This window comes from Loxodonta africana, chromosome 19 (assembly GCF_030014295.1).
Source record: "Loxodonta africana isolate mLoxAfr1 chromosome 19, mLoxAfr1.hap2, whole genome shotgun sequence".
Lineage (NCBI taxonomy): Eukaryota > Metazoa > Chordata > Mammalia > Proboscidea > Elephantidae > Loxodonta > Loxodonta africana.
Window position 1 is genome coordinate 10,296,462 of NC_087360.1, and position 20,676 is coordinate 10,317,137.

The window sequence follows — 20,676 nt, forward strand, 5'->3', positions numbered from 1 at the left end:
ATCTGGGGAAACTCGGAGATGAGTAAAGCAAATTACAAGAAGCTTTACCTAAGCATTATCAATTAAACCTTCCTGGTATTCTTTGAAGGAATTCCTTCAGAAAATGGTTTAAAATGCTTTTCAATTAAGAAAACATGGGCGGGGGAAGGCGTAAAATTACAGGTATAAGGTGCCTATTCCCTCTTCATTTTTGAAAAATAAACTGTATGTACAATGAAGGAAGAGAACAAAAACATACCTCAACGAAAAAAACAAGATTTTCTAAGAGAGTAGGATGTGTTTTCAAGTTACCATCTTTAACTTCTAAGAGGTCACCTTTACATTTACTGAAGACATCTGAAAACAAAAAAATGTTTTATGGTTTAATTCAGCTGCTGTTCCAATGCCATTTTTAGGAACACAATGCACAATCTAATGAAGAATAAGCAAACACAGAAGCTTAATCCAGGAAGATTTTTTCATTCCTCACAATAAATCAAATACCAAAGGATATGTATTTAAAGTTCATTTAAAAAGCCATGCGATTATTGCTCTATTGTCTTAAAAAAATAGAAGGTGGCATTATGAATTATATATTCTAGCCTTGGTGGCATAGTAGTTAAGAGCTTGGCTGCTAACCAAGAGGTCAGCAGTTCAAATCTAGCAGCCGCTCCTTGGAAACCCTGTGGGGCAGTTCTACCCTGTCCAATAGGGTCACTATAGGACAACAACAACAGGGTCTAAACACGAGCTACGCCTTTCCACAGATAGGCTATGGGCACAATTAAATTAAGACTCCAGGTGAATGACTCAGAAGAACTCCTGGCCATATGGCCTGAAAGACCAAACTGCATTGCAGGAATGCATCTTTGTTACAGATACCACGTTTTATATGGTAATCCAGGTCATCTTTTAATTCTCAGATATTTTTCCTTTGGCAATAAAATAAAAGCTCATCTGTGCTCCTGAAAAGAAACATCCTTATAGATTTAAAATGCGTACGTGTGTGTGTGCCCTTTTACCAAACAATTCCACTGCCAGGAATTTACTTCAAAGGAAATATTTAAACAAGTACTCAAACAGCTGTGTCCCAAGATGTTCATTACAGCATTTTTAAAAACATGGAAAATAATTCAAGTATATATTATGTACTCGACGAAGAAGTATGTAAATGTGATACGCTGATGGAATATTATGCAGATCTTAAAACAGTAAATAGTATGTATATATGCCTCACACAGTAAGGCGTCCAAGACAACTCAAAAGTAAGTCAGAAGAGCATGTATACACCTTTTCTTATGCTAAAAAACCCCTATTCTGTATATTCATACACCCATGTGTATGTGCATGCACACATCCAGCTATGTGTACACTGTCTAGGAGGACAGACTTCACAGTGTTAACAGTACTCATCTATGGGGCAACAGACTGGGGAAAAGGGGAAAGACCACACCCACTGACACACTGTCTTCTAACAGGCATCTACTACTACTTTTGCAATAGTAACTTTTAAAAGTTAAAAACAATTCTTTAAAAATATCCCAAGTATGATTATTTTCAAATCCTCCCACGGTACCTATAAAAAATGTAGTCACTGCCAGATAAAATAAATGCAGTAAACTAGTGGGGGGTGGGCGACAAATCCACAATAAGAACACTTACCTTTTAGTTGTTCTAGTAAAGACTTAAAACTATTCTCTATTCGCTCTTGGATCTCCGTTGTATCCTCTAAAATTGAAAAATAAAAATGAAAACTTTTCCTTTTTTTAGCAAAATGAAGAAGCAAAATCAGTATCTGCGAGCTACTCATGGCCAAGGACATCTAAATTCCACTACCAAGAGACGGACAGGCAGAGATGAAGGGAAGGGCAAGGTAAGAGGAAACATTTCCAGAGCCCCCACCCCTGCCATTTTTCCCGATGTGTTAAGTTGTGACTATTTTACTGCATTTACTATGTAAGTTTAAGTTTTCAGTGACAAAAACCCAGTCAACACAGGCATGCAAGTGTATGCTTACCTAAACCATTGGTATCTAGCTCATAAACATCACTAACAAGATGAAAAGAGCCAGTCTGGCACTGAGGACAGCCAGAATTAAGGAAGCCAGCCATCCTGGTGGGTACAGGACCAAGGAAAGGATACTGGAGAAGAAAGGAAAAAAGTCAGGTCCTTTACATACGTCCAAAATCATGTAGATAAGTAAACAAGACGCCTTAACTGCTAGATAAAAACCTGCCTTAGAGCGTCCGTTACGAGACCTTGATCATGAGCGAACTGGTAACTGAATCATTACAGAGAAAACAGGCAGGAATGCTAATTTGTTAATAGCTAATAAAAATTTGCCATCACAAAAAGCTATTTTGGTTTGCATCACTATCAACTGAGGAAGCCTCTGCAGTTCCCTCTCAGTCTACAACATCCCTCTCTTTCCTACAGATGCCGTAACATGGGACAAAATACTGTTCTTTACTATTCACCTACTCCAAACTTATTTTTTTTTAAGTCATAAATTAACTATTGCAGCTTTGACGATAAATACTTATTGATGATACCTGAATTTGCTTCTCAATAAATCGCTTTCCTGTATCCAGGGCCACCTCCAGATGTTGAAGGAGCAAACGCAGTGTATCAATTCGGGAGGATACGCCGTTCTCGGTGGTTTTCTCCGAGTTCTTTGGCTCCACTGGGTGGTTAAGACTCGGAAGTCCGCTGATCAGCCTCAGTGTTAAGGAACGGATCCTTAACCACATGGTCTCCTCCTCCAGGGAAATTCTCTTGTGTTCTTCAGAAACGTCCCTGAAACAGAAACATCCCAACCACCCATTTTATTCAGTCTGCTCCCTTCAAATCTTTCAAATGTGTTAACCAGTCGATATTGGTCCCAGCTCTCACTTACTAGCTGAATAACCTTGTACAAGCCAAAAACTTCTGAATCTCTGTTTCGTTATCCATAAAATGGGAATGATAACCTACCTAACAGGTCATTTTACCTGTAAATGAAACTTCTTTCCCTGATGATAAAATACATGATATAAAAAATTCAAATGAAAGAAAAGTAAAAAAACAAGGCAAAACGTAACCTGGTAACCCAAACACCCACAACATTAACAAGCTTGCTGTATATGCTTTCAGACTTTTGCAATACGGATATACAAAAAAAGTAACTAAAATACAACAAAAAATATTTATATAGTCCATTTAATAATTTTTAAATAAATAAAATGGGTTCACAATATTCACGCTGTTTTGCACACTGTCCCTTTTTATGGCACTGTGTGCAGAAAAGAGTTAACTATAGCAGGCCTGACGCTATTATTGTTAGAGGGGCATGCCAGCAAGGTTGGCCCTTGGCTCACGTCTGGGTATGTGTACTCCAACTACTACCTAAATGATAAGAACAGCTCACTATGCCTGGACTGTTTGCACAAGTGATGTAGCTTATGGGGAACACCTGCTTTCCTTTTGGGAATAGCCCAGACCAAACCCACTGCTGTCGAGTCAATTCCAACTCAGAGCGACCCTATAGGACAGAGCAGAACTGCACCATAGAGTTTCTAAGGAGCGCCTGGCAGATTCGAACTGCCAACCTCTTGGTTAGCAGCCATTGTACTTAACCACTACACCACCAGGGTTTCCTTGGGAATAGACAGACGATGCCTATATAACCAGCCAATAAAAACCTTGGGCACCACATCTCTAACAGGCCTCTCCGGGCAGAAACATTGCACATGTGACTGCATTTTTCAATGCTGGAGAAAGGAACATGCTTGGTGTGTCCCTCCCAGGAGGGAGAGCACTGGAAGCCTGGGATGGTGTTCTCCAGACGCCACCTGAGTCTTTTTCCCCTGCTGATCCTGTCACGTATTCTTTTCTCTATAATAAACCTTCCCCATGAGTGCAACTACGTGTTGAGTCCTGTGGGTCCTTCTAGCGAGTAACTGAACGCAGTACATTCAGAAATACCTCCTATATAAATCTATGTATGCATATACATTTTTTTCTTAGGATTCACTTTCCTAGAAGTGGAACTATTGTATTAAATGGTATGTGGCATTTTCAATCTTGATACATACCATCAAAATTCCCTAAAGTTTTACTCCCACATAAATGCACAACAATAACCATTTTCCCCAAAACTTTGCTGAGCACAAATATTAATCTTTTCTAATTTGCTCAACAGATAGTCTTTACTTCTGTATATTTCTTTGAACTTCCTATTAACGCCTTTTTGCCCAATTTTTTTGGGGGGACAGTTATCTTTTTCTTATTGATTTATTAAGAGTTCTTCATATATATTAAGAGTATTAATATAGATGAAGAAATGTTTACCAATTTACCATGTACTTTTAGAATTTATTCTTTCTATATAATAAACCCGTTGCCATCGAGTTGATTCCAACTCATAGCAACCCTATAGGACAGAGTTTCAAGGAGCACCTGGTGGATTTGAACTGCCGACCTTTTGCTTAGCAGCCACAGCACTTAACCACTACGCCACCAGGGTTTCCTTATGTATAATAAACCGAAAAATGAAACCAAACCCACGGCTGTCGAGTCAATTCTGACTCATAACAACCCTACAGGAAACAGTAGAACTGTCCCATGGAGTTTACAAGGAGCGCCTGGCGGATTCGAACCGCTGACCACTTGGTTAGCAGCCGTAGCACTTAACCACTACGCCACCAGAATTTCCTTCTATATAATAAAAAAAAATAGAAGGCAATTATTTCAGAAGTCAAATCCTTTAAGTTTTCAGATTTGATGCAATGCTAAGAAAGGCTTTCTCTACCCATTTAAAAATACTGTCTGGTATTTTCTTCTAGAATTTTTAGCATATAGAATATGTTATGAAGTAGGATATAACTTTTAGATTAGCCAGTGGTCCCAACATAGGGGTGGTGTTTTTTCCCCCCTTTGGCTTACCTATATTTTCTAGTCTCTACAACAAACGCTGTTATACTTGTGTTTAGGAAAAAAAAAAAAAGTTTTATTTTTTTTTTTCCTTCAATCTTAAATTCATCCTGATCTTTAAAAAAAAAAAATCTTGGGGTTAAATTCCAGCTACCTGTCTTTTGGATCCCAGCTGAAGAAAACATTTAAGTCTCTGTTGTCTCGCAAGTCTTCCCATGGAATGTCATCTTCTTCTGGCCTAAGATTCATTGACTTTATACTTTCTGCTAAGCTGGTTGATCTGTGATATAGAAATTTTATCTCTGCATTATTTCAATAGTAAAACAGTCATGGAAACATATTGGCCAAGACTTTATATTACTAGAAAGAGGAAGGGAGAGAGGAAGGCATGGAAGAAGGAAGGGTTTGCTATCAGGCAGAAGTAAGAGCTTGTGTAAAGTGAACCAGAACCAGTCACAGGTAATGTTGCAGCCCCGCCCACCCAGGTAAAGTGGACCAGCCGGACCTCCGGAAAGCCCTGTCAGCTCAGCAGGGACCAGGAGTAACTACAGCCTAGGGGGGTCCCCACATGGAACCCAGCTCTCTCCCCTTTCCTCCCTTGCTCTCTTCCCTCTTTCTCTCTCTCTTTTTTTTTTGTTTCCTCTTTTTCTTTATCTTGCTAATGACACTCACAGGCCCACTGGTGGCTCTCAGCATCTAATTCTTTAGTTCCTTTTTAGCTCTACTTACATACTTGTAATACTTACATATTTGCTTCAAGTAGAAGGTCTAATAGCATCCGTTCAGTACGAACTTGTGCAAAATGAAGAGAATTATTCAGCCTGTTCCTGAAAGCGATAAACTCTGGGATCTTCTCAAATGCACCATATTTGTAAGCTTGAATAATATATTCTGAGGTCTGGGAAGGAAAGACATCACCTTGGTATAAATATTTTCACAGGTCATGCAATGTAAGCAAACCTTGCCAGCCAAGACAAATAAAACAAAAAAATCAAGGCTAAGTAAAAGATTTTGAATCTAATCTTTAAAAAAGTCTTGGTCACCAAGCAGAATATCAGCCTTTAAAAATGTTATTTTTCTTTCTTTCTACATCCAAGTCAAACTTCCCTTTAGGTTTCTTCCTTACTAATATTACTGATGATAACACCCAGCTGCTGCTACTGCCTTCTCTTGGCAGTCATGTCTTTCAATTCAACAGGACTGGAGGTTTTGTTATGCCACGACAATCAAAATTTGGTTAGTGCCATTTTGGAAGGGACATTACTTCATGTTTTTCTGCATCTGAGATAATCAATGCTTTAAACAAAGATTCTAAAAATACCAGAGTAATATAACCACCACCCCACTCCCACCCACAATAAAAACCACTCTCTTCCAGAAAAAGATGGGCTGCGCCTTGGTTTTCTTTATTTTTGAATATGCATCACAAACAAAGGGCATAAGTACACTACATTAGGACAGAAATAAGACAACAAACAAAAGACCTACAGAAACGCATGTCGTGATCCACTTTGAGGACAGAAAGACTTCAAGAACCAGGCTTCTTGTCCATCTAAACTACATTAAGACCTCTGCTGAAAATTCCCATGAACACGTGAAGGAGCACTCACAGCATGTGCTTAACTTCAAATTAACATATATATGCGGGTGAAATGGAGAACAGAGGCAAGATAAAGAAATCTAAACAGAAACTCTGGCACAAGAGAAGAACTTCTCAGGGAAGAACATTTCATGGGTGTGGGCCTATGCCATCAGGACCAGAAGACAGGAGGTCAACCCTTTGGGCCAAGGAAAGTGTTAAGCTCAAAGCTGATGTCTGCCCCAAACAATGATTCTCTTTAGAAAAGCCAGTCTTTTTGCACAGCCTCAGTCAGCTCTGCCCCCATCTCCATTATGTCCAAATAACTTGCCCAGTAGGAAAATAGGCCAATAGTCAACAACATACCCTCTGATACACAGCCTCGCAGGGTTCATTTCAGGCCGCGGGATTGCGCCACGGGCGCTAATTCAACTGCACTCGATGCGGCTTTTAAACCCCCACGGGACACCTCGGCGAGCTGTTTGCCTGCAGTATCTGGAGAAATTAAAGACGGACGGACACAAGAAAATTAAAAAGATTACTTGTGATCCTGCAGGGTTAAAGAAGGACTATCTGAAAAAGCTCGAGTGTACCTTCTAGCTTGAGTAAAGGACAGTGATACGCCCTGTCAGGAAGAGGCCAGGATATTCTAAACACATATGCCTATCCAGTGGCCCCATAGCTCGGGAAACACAGCAAGGTTTGCTATCAGCCTTTGCAATAGGAACTTACAGCTTGAAAAAACCTGCTGGTGAGGGACGTATCATTCAGCAATGAATCAGGATGAACAAATGGCTCAAGTGATTCCAGTCAAATTTATAAATTACAGCTCCAAAATATGCTAGGATTCAGGGAGAGAACCAAGCCTTCCCCAGTACAGAGGCAGCCTACATTTCAGAATAGTCCCGGGAATACCAAGTTAGAAAAAAAGACAATAGCTTTTAAAAGAAAAATAAGGGGCAACAAAGAAGGAATATAGTCCTTTAACAAACTAAGAAGGTAACTTTGGTTCTCTAGCTTGTCTTTTTTAATTCAGTCCTCCTTTAATGCTGCAGTAAAGTGCCACTGTCCATTAGACAAGGGCCTGGGAAGCAACCTCTAGGACAATGGCTGTGAAGTATGAACTATTTGAAGCCACTACCCCCAATGGAACTGCAGGCAACACTGGAAGTCACAGGCACTTTAAGACTTCTGAATATCAGAGTATATTGTCCGTACCTATTTCTACTCGTTTATGCACCAATGAGGTGATTTACAACCCGCGGAGATTCCTGAAATGAACCCTGGTCACTGTAAAAATTAGCAGAATACATGGACATTGAACCCCGGAATAATAATTCTCATGGATACCTAAAACAGACTTTAAAGAGGGGAGAACAGTAAAAACATATAAACAACCTTTGGAGCTGTAGAAATCCAGCTCTAATTCTCCTACTGTAAAAAATCTATTCCAAAGTAAGGCGACAGCAGACAATGACCTCTCCAGAAAGGAGCCCCTGTGTAGACCTTTCAAACAGAACTTTCAGTCTCACAGCACAAAGCCTTACAAAGCAGAATACCAGATTTTTCCCTGCAAGGATTAAAAGTGTTCTTTGAAAGAGCCACCTGAAAACAAAATACATCTCACCCTAGAAAAAAGTATCTGGGGATCTCGAAAACCACAAAGAATAAAACATGTTGGCTTTCCAGAGAGTTATTTCTAATACTATGAGCAAAAAACCAAAATCAAACCCACTGCTGTTGAGTCGATTCTGACTCACAGCGACCCTACAGGACAGGGTAGAACTGTCCCATAGGGTTTCCAAAGAGCAGCTGGTAGATTCAAACTGCCAACCTTTTGGTTAGCAGCCATAGCTCTTAGCCACTGTGCCACTAGGGCTCCTAAACTATGAGCAGCGACCCTATGGGACAAGTAGAACTACCCCCACAGGGTTTCCAAGGAGCACCTGGTAGATTCAAACTGCTGACCTTTTGGTTAGCAGCCGTGGCTCCTAACCACTACACCACCAAGATTTCATTAAAGCATACAGCACGTTAATTGTGATCTTTCTTAGCCTCAGTTCCTTCAGGAAATAGTTCACACCATAGTCTCTACTTGGCCTATTGTGGCACTGAGGCCAAGGGGTACTTTTTCTTGCTTGATTTTGTTTTGCTTTTGCTCCCAGAGTCTCCCAAGATTATCTACCTTAATATAATTAAATAAGTTCTATCTTCTTAGCTACCAGTAATAAAAATAAATTTCAAGCAGAGTCCTAGTCTTAGAATAATAAAATGCTAAAATGTTACCAAGTGCAGCATCAGATCACACATTCAGATAAATTAGTCACTCCCACCACACACATCAGCAAAACCACAAAGACACGGAAAGCCACTGAGGACAATATGCCCTCGCAGATCGCTCCTGGAAATCCAAGTCTTCATGAACAATACTGCTCTTCTAGACCCACTGGATGATTGAAATCTGGAGTAATACCAGCCAACAGGCTGGAATTAACCCCACATTTATCCCCCACTACCTCAACGCTATTTGAAGAACAAAACTTGGAAAAGGACTCTTCAGTAAAGCAAATCCTCCATTAAACCATTCCTTACTACAGAAACAAAAGCCAGAGTGATGAGATTTGAGGAGCACTTTTCTTTTGGGCTTCTTTTTTCAGTTGGTGAAAACTAATTCTCCTAGTGTAAGAGAACAGGGGAGGGCAACCACAGATACCAGAATGCACAGTGAAAACTCTCAGATACATAATCAAACTGCCCGCTCCTGCTAGGTGATTCTAGAACCACCATGTCCAAGAGATGCCCTTCTGACCTTGAAGCCAGGCTAGTACTTCCGAGTAATGTGCCCGGATGCTAATGCCAACTTCCCTTTCCCCCTGACCAGGAGCTGTGGCACAAAAGGAAGGCTCTCATGAATACTAACCATGGGGGGCACAAGACCACCGGCTCAGAGTGATCCTTTGCTACTCCAGCCCTCTAGACCATGCCCTAAAGCTTGTTAACGTGAGCTGAGACCAACATATTGTTAACACGAGCTGAGACCTGTATATATATTCCACTGTTCAGAAATGTTTCTTCCCTGCCTCTGTTTAATACTCTGTAAAGAGTCAGTACGAAGGTAGATCAGCCACAGCTGTCATATTACAAACGGGTTTTTTGTTTGTTTGTTAATTCTCATGAGTATTTGCCAAGAAGGACCCCGAAGCTAGCTTCATTGCCAAGAACGGGAAGCTACGAGCAGATATGTAGCATGGCCCAAATTCCAGGGGATGAATCTTAGAAGTACGTGAGAACAAAACAGGCAGAGTGGCCACCCTAGAGATGCTCCTTCTCTCCACATAGGTGCTCAGGTAGTTGGTATCCACAGCTGGTAGAGACCAAACGGTTTTTCCCACAAAAGCCTCTGCTTAACTGACGAGTGGAGTCCAACCAAGTCTGCTTGCAGTGAAAAATATGGCGCAAACCCCATCCTTTATTACAGCACAGAGAAGCTCTGTCTTGTTTGTTGTTGCTTCTAAAAACATACTATTTAATTACCGAAATATCTTGAAATGTCCTCCAATTGTTCAATTTTATAATATTTAGAAAATATAAGTGCGCTCACTGTTGGCAAACAGCACTAAATCCATTGCCAATGAGTCGGTTCCAACTCATAGCAACCCTACAGGACAGTGCAGAACTGCCCCACTGGGTTTCCAAGGCTGTAAATCTTCACGGAGAAGACTGCCACATATTTCTCCTGCTGAGTGGCTGACGGGTTTGAACCACCAACCTTTTGATCAGCAGCTTAGCACTTTAACCACTGTACCACCAGGGCTCCTTATGCCAAGAGCACAGTCCAGTGCTTATAAATTTCAGAAATAAAAGTAACGAGGTACAGCTGCTACGGCAGTCTTACATGGGATCCCAAGTACAAACTCTCAGGGGCTATTTCTTATACTCTTGGAAAGAATCTCTCAGAGATCAAAAGACAGATCTAAGAGGCATAACACTTCCTATTCTGTTAATACCCAGTTGTAAATACAACTCTCCAAGGATTCTATTAAACATATCCATTTTTTTTCCTGCTCCCTTATAACAAATATATATGTATGTTTATTTATTATTGTAAAAATATACACATTGCCCATTCGACATCAAACAAACTAAGATTCTAACACAATGACTAACTCTTTACCTCTACCTATGGCCTAGGGGCACCTGCAAGTTCAGCACAGGGTACCTCAACACGTGCACCTGTGGCATGAGGTAAGCTGCTTTCTGAATAACGTGCACTGAGCAGGCAAGACCATACTTTTTTTTTTTTTTTTTTAACATCACTTACATCTTTCTGGTTGGAGTGGAAAAACCTGAGTGCGAAGTTACAGGATTGGGATGCAGCAGCGTACTGACCTAAGGACTCGGCGTATCGGGTCAACAGATAACTAGGTGGGAAGGAAAGAAAAAAAAACATGTTACACTTACCCGTCTCTAGCAGCAAATACTACACTTCAAATTACTATGGCAAAGAAATAACTCAGCAAAAGGAAAAATACCCTGCGATAGAAACGATCTAATCCACAGAATCAAATTAATTAAAGAAAAAAGAGAGAGCGAACACGTGCACAAGGTTAGCCCAGCTCTGTGCGAGACCTGAAGTTCTATGCCATCCTTTTCTCACATTCTGATGGTTGACGGAACATAAACTGTAAGAGAATATAATGTTGTCCTCCTGAAACATCACTACAGGGGATAGAAAAAAATGCCCTTAATTCATCACAAACAGTAAATTAAAATATAAATTTAAAGGGATCTCTGAGGTCAACAAAATAAAATACATGTGTCATCCTCAAGTGCAAGGCACAAGACTTCAAGGGTTCAGAATATAAAGCGTTTCCTGTTTCTGGGTGAAATTTTCTTACCACTTCTTAATTGTAAAGATTAAAAAATTCCCACAAAATGTTAGGAGACAAACCCTTTTTTGTTTTGCAATGGGTCATAATAGGTGATTATGTAATCTAAAAAGATTAATGCTAGGAACAATTTCACTACTAAGATCTGAAAGTCAGGGCTCTGTGTGAGGACCCCCACACTGGCGTAGCTGGCTGCTCATTATTCAGAGTATATACTACCAACCCAATGGTGTCATGCTGTATGTGCTTAGCATCAAGGCTGGAGTAAAGATCCACCACCGGTTCAAATGCACCCAGCATACAGTAGATTCGAACAAGCAGCAATTTGAATTGGGCATTGGAAGGGCTATGGGTTAATCCCTCCTCCAGCAAAGTCAGGGCCTGCCACACAGCGTTCTCATCACCTAGAACCAAAACAGAAAAGCATTACCCACACACCTTCACAGCCAAATGACAGCAGGCTATGTTTTCCTGCGTTTACAACGACAACAGCAAAAGCTAAAACTTACTGACATCATTACCTCCTCGAACTATTCTAAGAATGAGATTAGAGGGCGAAGCACAAATTTTTGGTACACACCTGTAACCAAATGAGGGAATTTTCCTAAACAGGCAGTGCTTCAATGTTCACCTCAGCTCTTAAACATGCCCTCTGTAAAAACGATGCAAGCTGTAGGTTGCCCAGGTCTTGGAGTGAAGTTACGGAATCTCACTAAGTCCCAAATTCTGGGAAGTGATGAACTTTGAAGAAGTGGGGTCCACCAACCTTTCCACTAAAAATTTCTCTACTAGACTCCAGACAGATGTTCTCTCTAGATATCATTTTTCTTCCATATGTAACTCTATTAACAGGATGTCAAAGAAGATATTTGAAAAAAATTGCTCATTAATAATTAGACAAACTAAAATGATACTTCTTTTGTTTACCAAATTCACACTCACACACACACAGAAAAGTGTAAAGTAGTATAAAGAGTTGATCTCAATTCTATAAAATATGCACAGAGAAAAAGATGAGAATATTAAAAAATGTTAGGTGTCTTTTCAGAGTCTGGAAAGCTGAGACTGTCAATAAACTGCTTTCTAAAATTTCTACATGCTACTTTTACAGTCAGAAAAATAGCTAAAATAGAAACTCCATGCAATGGGCTTTTAAAATTATATCCTATAGGCTTTTTTTCCCCCCAAAGCAAGGACATAGGACATACAAATAATTGAGGCTTTAGATAAATATCACTTATAATCCCACCCAGACTATGCAAATGACCCAAACTACCATTATTACTTAGATGGATTTCCTTTCAACTATAATTACTTTCGCATAGCAGTAATCATAGCATGCATATAATTTTGTATTCTGCTCTTTCACTTTTAAGTGTTTTCCCATCTTCACAATCATAATTTTATTTAATTCAACACTCATTTACTGATGCCCCAGCAGATCACTAGACATGAGACCTGGGGTTCCTGGCCTCAAAAAGCTCAAAGCTGAGTAGAAGAGAAAGATGGACAATTATGGATAATTATAGGAAGTCCTGGTTACTCAAAGATACGTGTTATCAGAGGAGGGAAAAAAAAAACTTGTTAAAGTAGATCTCTTTAAAATGGGAATAAAAATTTTCAAAGTAAACAGCAAAAGATTGGCTTAATTTACACCTCATTCTGAACTATTAAGTCAAAGATGATTAAGATATTTATTTGATTTTGGAAAATTTAGGATATAATTAAACTCTATGCAAATTCTTCACCAAATCAAAAGTGTATCAAGGGTTGATAAGGTCTTTCATAATTATTCTAACTGTATCGCAGAAAAAAGTAACATCCTTCACTCCTTATTTTTGCAGCATAATGAAAAAGAAATGCCCTTTTCAATTGAAAGAAGGAACATAAACTTGTACACCAATGTACACTGCAGCACTATTCACAATAGCCAAAAGCTGGATACAGCCTAAATGTCCGTTAACAGAGACATGGATAAATAAAATGCGATACATAAATATAATTAAATATTACTCAGCCATAAAGAGAAAGGAAGCACTGATACATGCTACAACATGGATAACCCTTGAAAACATTATGCTGACTGAGATAAATCTGTCACAAAAGGACAAATATCAAATGATCCTACATACATGAAATACCTAGAATAGCCAAATGTATAGAAACTGAAATTTATTACTGGTTACCAGGGGCAGGTGGAAGGAAGGGAAAAGGGAAGACTCACTGCTTAGGGAACACTGAGCTTCTGTTGAGGGTGATGGGAAAATGTGGAAACCAATAATGGTAATGGCTAAATAGCATACACATAACTAACGCCATTGGACAGTTAGCCACGAAGAACGCTGAAAAGGCAAACGATGTATTACATATATACATTTACCACAATAAAATATGTGTTTTAAAAAATGAATTTTTGCAAAAACACTTGAGAGCATCATCAGTTTCCCAAAGGCCTCTTCTGAATCTTTACACATTCAAATCATTCTCTTTCAACAGCCTCACCAATTTTCTATAGACTTCTATTTCTGCCAAATCGAACTTAAACAGTAACTCTGCATATGATTGGGGCACTGACTCAACATCACTCTTGTTGACTACAAGAAACCCTGCCATCTATGCAAGATCTGCGATTTCACTTTGCAAATGATTCCCCAGGTATTTGTACTGTGTGATTTTAGACAATTTACCTATCTGCTCTCTCTCTGCCCTACTATTTCCCTCATCTGTAAAATTATGACAATAACAGTATTGTTACGAGGTTTAAATTACTTAATTCGTGTAAAGCACTTTCGAGAGTGCCTGACTATCAATAAATGCTAGTTGTTATTATTATGACATGGTCAGATATCTTGTGCAAAAAATAAGAAACTAAGAAAGTCATGGCAGCTATGAGACAGAAAGGATGCTAGGGACACAAGGGGAAGGGTGTTTGCCCAGAAACTAAACAAGTAAGCAGTCAGTTCATTCGTGGTTTTCAGATGACTTTTACAGCCCCTAACCTCATGAATCTAGGGGTTCAGATAACAAGGACTTCATCCTCAACCCTGGTACAAAACAACGTAACAAGTACTACCACATGGCTAGACACAATGTCTTACAGAGGTTCAGAGGGGCAAAAAACTCATAATCGGGGAGGGGGTGAAGTCAAGGCAGGCTTGTCAGAGACACAGTTTTTGAAATCTGGGTAACAAATTTGATAAACAAAATAAAGGGGTCAGAGAGTTATCTCAAAGAGAGGCAACACGCTGTGCAGTGACAGCAGGGCTATGAGACATCAGAATCTGGAGAGGCAAGCAGACACCAGAGTATAAAGGGCACTGTAAACCATTCTCAGAAAAGCAGGGCACCTGTAAGGACTCTGTATGACAACAGCATGATCAAAACTGAATGCTTCATGAAATGTTCCACGAGGTATGTCTGTCTTGCTCACCACTATCTCCCCAGTCTTTCTTCTGTAGTTTATTCTGGTGAATAATACACAGTAAGTGCCTAAAGTTATTTTTTCCTAAAAACTGCTAATTAGAGACAACGCCAGGAGTTGGACCTAAAGAAAGGGCAATTCCAACAACATTTGCTCAATCTCCTTTTCCTTCCTCAATGACTCGGATGTCTTCTTTACCATGTACCATTTATACCTTTGTCTTAAACTGGCTAATCAGAACTGTATTCCAAAAAGAATGAATTTTACTCTATGCAAACTTTTTTTTAAGTAGATAAAATGTGCTTTTCTGTTCCATGGGCTACATATCTAACTTTGAATCTGTTACACTGCTTTTTTTTTTTTTTTTTTAAATAATATTTTATTGCATTTTTGGAGGAAGCATATATGGAAAAACAGGTTCCTGTGGCATAGATCATTTTTATAAAAGTCTTTTTGAAATTCTAAGTTTTGAAATAAATTATGAAGCCTAAAATACCTAATGACATATCATTATTTCACACTATTTAAAAGAATATCGGGTTTATAGACTAATTTAATAATATTCTAAGCTAGGCCATATGTTTTATGAATATGTATACCTATACCCAGTGCCATTGAATCCATCCTGACTCATGGTGACCCCATGTATGTCAGAGTAAAACTGTGCTCCACAGGGTTTTCAAGGCTGTGACCTTTCAGAAGCAGGTCACCATGCCTTTCTTCCGTGATACACTACATTTTAAGGACTTTAACTTTGTAGTACCTTTTTGTGTAGTCATTACACACTATTCAGAAATATTTAAAAATAGAACAGGTATCATCAATTTAAGATTATCCTGACTACAGGAAGGAGGAAAAATTAGAGGTTTGGATTCTTCTAGAGGCACTCTGGAGAAAAGAAGAAGACCTAAAAGCATAAATCAAATCCTTAGATGACATAATTAAGGAAAAAATACAGTACTTATAATCAAGAAAAACAAGGCGTGACATTAAACTGAAATCACTGCTGCTTACCTGTTTCTCTCCAAATATCAATAAGCACATGGACAGCAAGGAGGCAGTAATAGTCTGAAAATTGCAATTCCGTTTTCAAACAGGATTTCCCTACAGGGGAAAAAATCATATCCACATTTTAACATTTGTTTAACTATTACTGCCCCGAAGGAGTTTTTAGAGCAGGAAAGGGACAGGAGAGAGAAAAGAAAAGAAGAATGAGCTAAGTACCAGAATAAAAATATGAGCTATAAATCAAAGGGTGCAAAAGAAGGCGATACCACACGCAGCTGGAGACAGAAGAAAGGTCCCAGAACAGAGATGGTACGTGCAAGGTCCCAAAAGGGAAAGCAGTAAGATTTAGAAGGAGTTAGCTGAAGAAAAGAAAATAAGCCAAGGGCCATGAACAACTAAGTTAACATTATACTCCTTACTTTATCTAAAGTTTTAGAATAGAGAAATACTGACATCTTCTATTGAGATAATTTATATTTCTATCACAAATATGTGGCACCAGCCAGGTGAATCTGAAGGTCTCCTGCTTCTAAATTAAGTAGTCATCTCACAATTTACAATATTCATGTGTTCCCTTACATATTCTATATATTAAAAATATATTAAGGCCTATATAGAGAAAATCTGACAATTATTATCATAAACCCTATGCAATTCATGAGCCTCAACGTAATAAAAATTAAGCTCACCAGATAAGGAAGAATATGGCCAACTGGAAACCAATTATAATTATTTAAAACTCCAAGCTTAAGGAAGGTTTTACATGCAATTACTTGGATGGTCTTCTCACCTGACTGAATATTCTCTTTGCCAAACTCACCATAACAAGGTGCTATGAGTGTGCTTACAAAACGGACTTCCAAGCTTTAGCAGATCAGGGAGTCAGGGAACTAGTGCACATTTTGAAAGATTGCTCACCAAATTCTAATCCATGCTGGTACCTTAGCATCAATTCTCTGACCACATTCAATTTCTGACTTTTGTCCATGGTGTGGTACAAGCCAAGTAACCTTGTCAGCTGCACCACACACAAATGCCGCTGTAGGGCTTTGATGTCAGCAGGCAGTGCCAGCTTATCCTCTGTTGGTGTCGACAAAGGAACAACTCCGAGTAATTGATTGATGAACTGTAAAGTGAAAACAAAAGAGCACAGGTCTCAAAATACAACTAGTCTTCCCAGTACTAGTCTTCAGTGGCCATAATTAACAGAAATTGAAATGATCCAGAAAAAGATATCAAGGAAGAAATACAGATCTCATTCACTGCTGGTGAAAATTTAAGACGTTCAAAGTAGTTATTTATTGTATCATTCATTAGCAAATACTTTTCTGAATATATCTGAATCCATCACGTGTTACTGAATCAGTAGTGTCAATGTGGAACTTCATTTACTATTGTGGACTTAAATATAATCACTTCAACTCCTGGCTGATCTTAATCCTATTACAACATTTTACTGAAATCTAAAAAAGAAATATAAATTAAAATCCCTCTAGTATGCCATGTTCTAGCTACCAAAATAGCAAAAACAAAAAAATCAGTGATAACACACAATGCTGGTAAAGCTCTAGTGACTCATTCATTGCTGGTCAAAAGTGTTCTGTCAAAGTCACGTACAATGGGTACCAAAAGATTAGAAAAACTGTGGGAATGTTTCCTAAACTACAGCACATTAACATAATATAATGTAGCAATTTAGAAGTATAATTATGCCCCAAAGATTTGAAAACAGGGACTCAAGCAGATACTTGTATACCAATGTTCATAGCACTATTATTCACAATAACCAAAAGGTGAAAACCACCCAAGTGTCCATCAACTGATGCATGGATTAAAAAAAGTGTACATACACACAATAAAATACCATGCAACCATCAAGAGAGGTGAAGTTCTGATTCACACGATATGAACAAACCTTACAAACATGCTGAGTGAAATAAGCCGAACACAAAAAGACAAATACTGTATGATTCAACTTATATAAAATATCTAGAACAGGCAAAATCATAGAGATAGCAGAAGTTACCAGGGGCTGAGGGGAGGAGGCACTGGGTATAGAGTTTCTGTTTGGGGCGATGAAAGGGTTTTGGAAATGGTGGTGATGATTGTACAACACTGTGAATCTAATTAATGCCACTAAATTATACACATATTTAAAAAAAAGCCACTGCCATCAAGTCATTTCTGACTTATAGCGACCCTATAGGACTGGGTAGAACTTCCCCATAGAGTTTCCAAGGAAGTCCTGGTAGATTCAAATTGCCGACCTTTTGGTTGCTAGCCACAGCACTTAACCACTACAACACCAGGGTTTCCTATACACATACAGATGGTTAAAATGGCAAATTTTATGTTATATATATTTTACCACAATAAAAAAATGTTTCATTTTGAAGACCATAGAAAAGAACAGATTACCAATAAAATACATACTACAATTAATATTTGTATATTAATATACAAATAAATTCTTAAAGGAAAGGTTATACATTAAAAGGAGTGGTTATGTCATGTTAGAAGCCTTAGAATTTTTTTAACTAAACTTTTTATCTTGAGATAATCGTAGATTCACATGTAGTTGTAAGAAATAACAGAGAGATCCCGTGTATCCCAGTGTCCCCAAATGGTAACATTTTGCCTTGAAATGTTTTTATAGCTTTAAATTTATTAACAACAAAAACAGAAAACACCAGTTTCATTTACATATTAAACACATGCCTATTTTCACTCTCTCTCAAAATCTCATTAAGATGACAAAGCAAGGAATGAAAAGAAGGAATAAAGCCACAAGGATCAAGAAGTTGGGAAGAGATGACAGAAAATTTAGAAACTAACAAAATTTCCAAAGATAAAAAGCAGAAGGGCAAGTGTAAGCAGTGAACTAGGCAGGGCCAAGATAGCTGACTTTACCATCATGCAAATGCAGATGGCACTGATAAGAAGCAAGCTAAGGTACAGATGGGGCTGAAAATAAGAGCCTTAGCTAAATTCTAGGAAGTCAGACCCCACCCCAAGCTCACAGAATGATCCCTTAGCTCAGCTGAAGTCTGTGAGTTTACTTCTAGAAGCTGAACCAGACACTGTAGACTCAGAAAGAGCAGGCACAGCTGCAAACAGAGGATACAGTGAAACTGAGCATAGTCAGTGATGACAGCCCCAGCCTCTCCACTGCCCCCACCAACCTACCCCAAAACCTGGAGCCCCGAACACTATCAATTAAATGTAGAAGTCCCAAAACAGAGAAGACAGAAACAGGCTCTACGAAAGTATTTCTGGGGAGGGGGAAGGGATGGGGCCTGGGAGCCGAAACAGATCTATTACCTCAAGTTGTAGACCACACTAAGAGGAGTTTTAAACTTCTATGGTTCTGTCAGAGTGTTTGGGATTAATCAAACAAACAAAAAATATTAAAGACAAAGAAAGTTGTGTAAGAAAGGTAATCTCCAGATGCTAAGTGGCTCCCAACCCACTCTACCCACTGCCGTCGAGTTGATTCTGACTCACAGTAACCCTAAAGGACAGAGTAGAACTGCCCCATTGAGTTTCCAAGGAGCGCCTGGTGGATTTGAACTGCTGACCTCTTGGTTACTAGCCATAGTACTTAACCACTATGCCACCAGGGTTTCCCTAAGTGGCTTAGCTGTGAATAATATTTAGTTATAGAAATATAATACTGCCATAAAGAGAAATGAAGTTATGATGCATGCCTCAACATGGATGAACCTTGAAAACACCATGCCAAGAGAAAAAAAAGTCAATCTTGAAGGGATAAATACCGTATGATGTCACTTATATGAAGTAAGCAAATATACGGGAACCAAAGACTATTAACGGTTAGCAGGAGGAAGAGATGGGGGGGGCAGTTTTTGTTTGGGAGACACTGAGTTTTACGTTAATGGTGGTGGACTATTTTGGATAAGGACAGGGATAACGGTGGCACAACGTGAAAAATGTAATCAATGTCACTGAGTTGTAAATGTGGAAGTTGTGTTGGCAGGGGTTTTGGTGTGTGTGTTTTCAATAAAAAAGGAAAAAAATATATATATTTATAAATACTGAATAATGGCTGAATCACACTGGGAAGATGGGGGAAGCGTGTACGGGGCAAAGCAGGATGTTACAAATATCTACATTATCACCTTCTAGCATTAAAAGATAGATAAGGGCTATTAATTGCAGTGAACAAATAGCTACATAAAGCAATAATTAAGAAATATGGAAGTAAACAACAGAAAAAACAGTTAAGAGTTGAAAGCGGTTTGCCTCTGGAGAGCCGGAACCCAGGGCCGCTGCTGTTTTTCAGTGTAAGCCCTATAGCACTATTTGGCTTTTTCACTTATATACATGAAATTTTTTGACAGAAATAAAGGAAACTAAAAAAAAAAAACCCAATCATGCAATTTCACATCTGTAACAATTTTGCTTCAATTTGTCTACATTTGTATGAATTTTAATTATTATGTTCAGAAGTGATCTGATACGTATTCCGTATCTGTACCAAAGAAACTATTGCACTGGTTTTTGTTTTTTATTAAATGCCTGCATAATTTCTACTGCCAGCTCTTCCATTCTTGCAAGCCATTTTATGTAACAGTTGTGCTTACTATTAATGCCTTTTTTAGTGAATGCTAAATAAGACTCTTCCAAGCAGGTTTTGTTATGAAACAATCCTTCATTTTCTACTCTGTACAGTTTACTGCTAGGCAAAAAGCTTCTTTGAAAATGAGAATCATTTTATTGCTTAGCTAAAAACCCCAAAGCAAAGAAAACGAAGGATTAAAACATCACGCTGGGTACGCCACTTCAGGATAACCGGACTCAATGGCCCACTCCTAGGGGCGAGTCACATTTTAGAAAGATCTGGCTTTCTAAAACTAGGTCAACAGTTT

The 20,676-nt window shown here is 38.8% G+C and overlaps 1 protein-coding gene across 2 annotated transcripts in view; it reads right to left on the minus strand.

Moving 5' to 3' along the window:
• NAA25 (N-alpha-acetyltransferase 25, NatB auxiliary subunit) overlaps window positions 1-20,676 on the minus strand; it is a 62,719-nt gene that overhangs the window by 10,597 nt on the left and 31,446 nt on the right. Inside the window, exons 12-21 of one of the 2 annotated variants that reach the window (XM_003420314.4) lie at window positions 16,706-16,913; window positions 15,794-15,883; window positions 11,582-11,762; window positions 10,791-10,890; window positions 5,637-5,788; window positions 5,045-5,170; window positions 2,532-2,775; window positions 1,997-2,120; window positions 1,642-1,707; window positions 239-336 (exon numbers count right to left, since the gene is read on the minus strand). In XM_003420314.4, the coding sequence (XP_003420362.1) occupies window positions 239-336; window positions 1,642-1,707; window positions 1,997-2,120; window positions 2,532-2,775; window positions 5,045-5,170; window positions 5,637-5,788; window positions 10,791-10,890; window positions 11,582-11,762; window positions 15,794-15,883; window positions 16,706-16,913 (1,389 nt within the window). The remainder of the gene's footprint in view (window positions 1-238; window positions 337-1,641; window positions 1,708-1,996; window positions 2,121-2,531; window positions 2,776-5,044; window positions 5,171-5,636; window positions 5,789-10,790; window positions 10,891-11,581; window positions 11,763-15,793; window positions 15,884-16,705; window positions 16,914-20,676) is intronic. The other variant, XM_064272222.1, reaches the window with a different exon arrangement.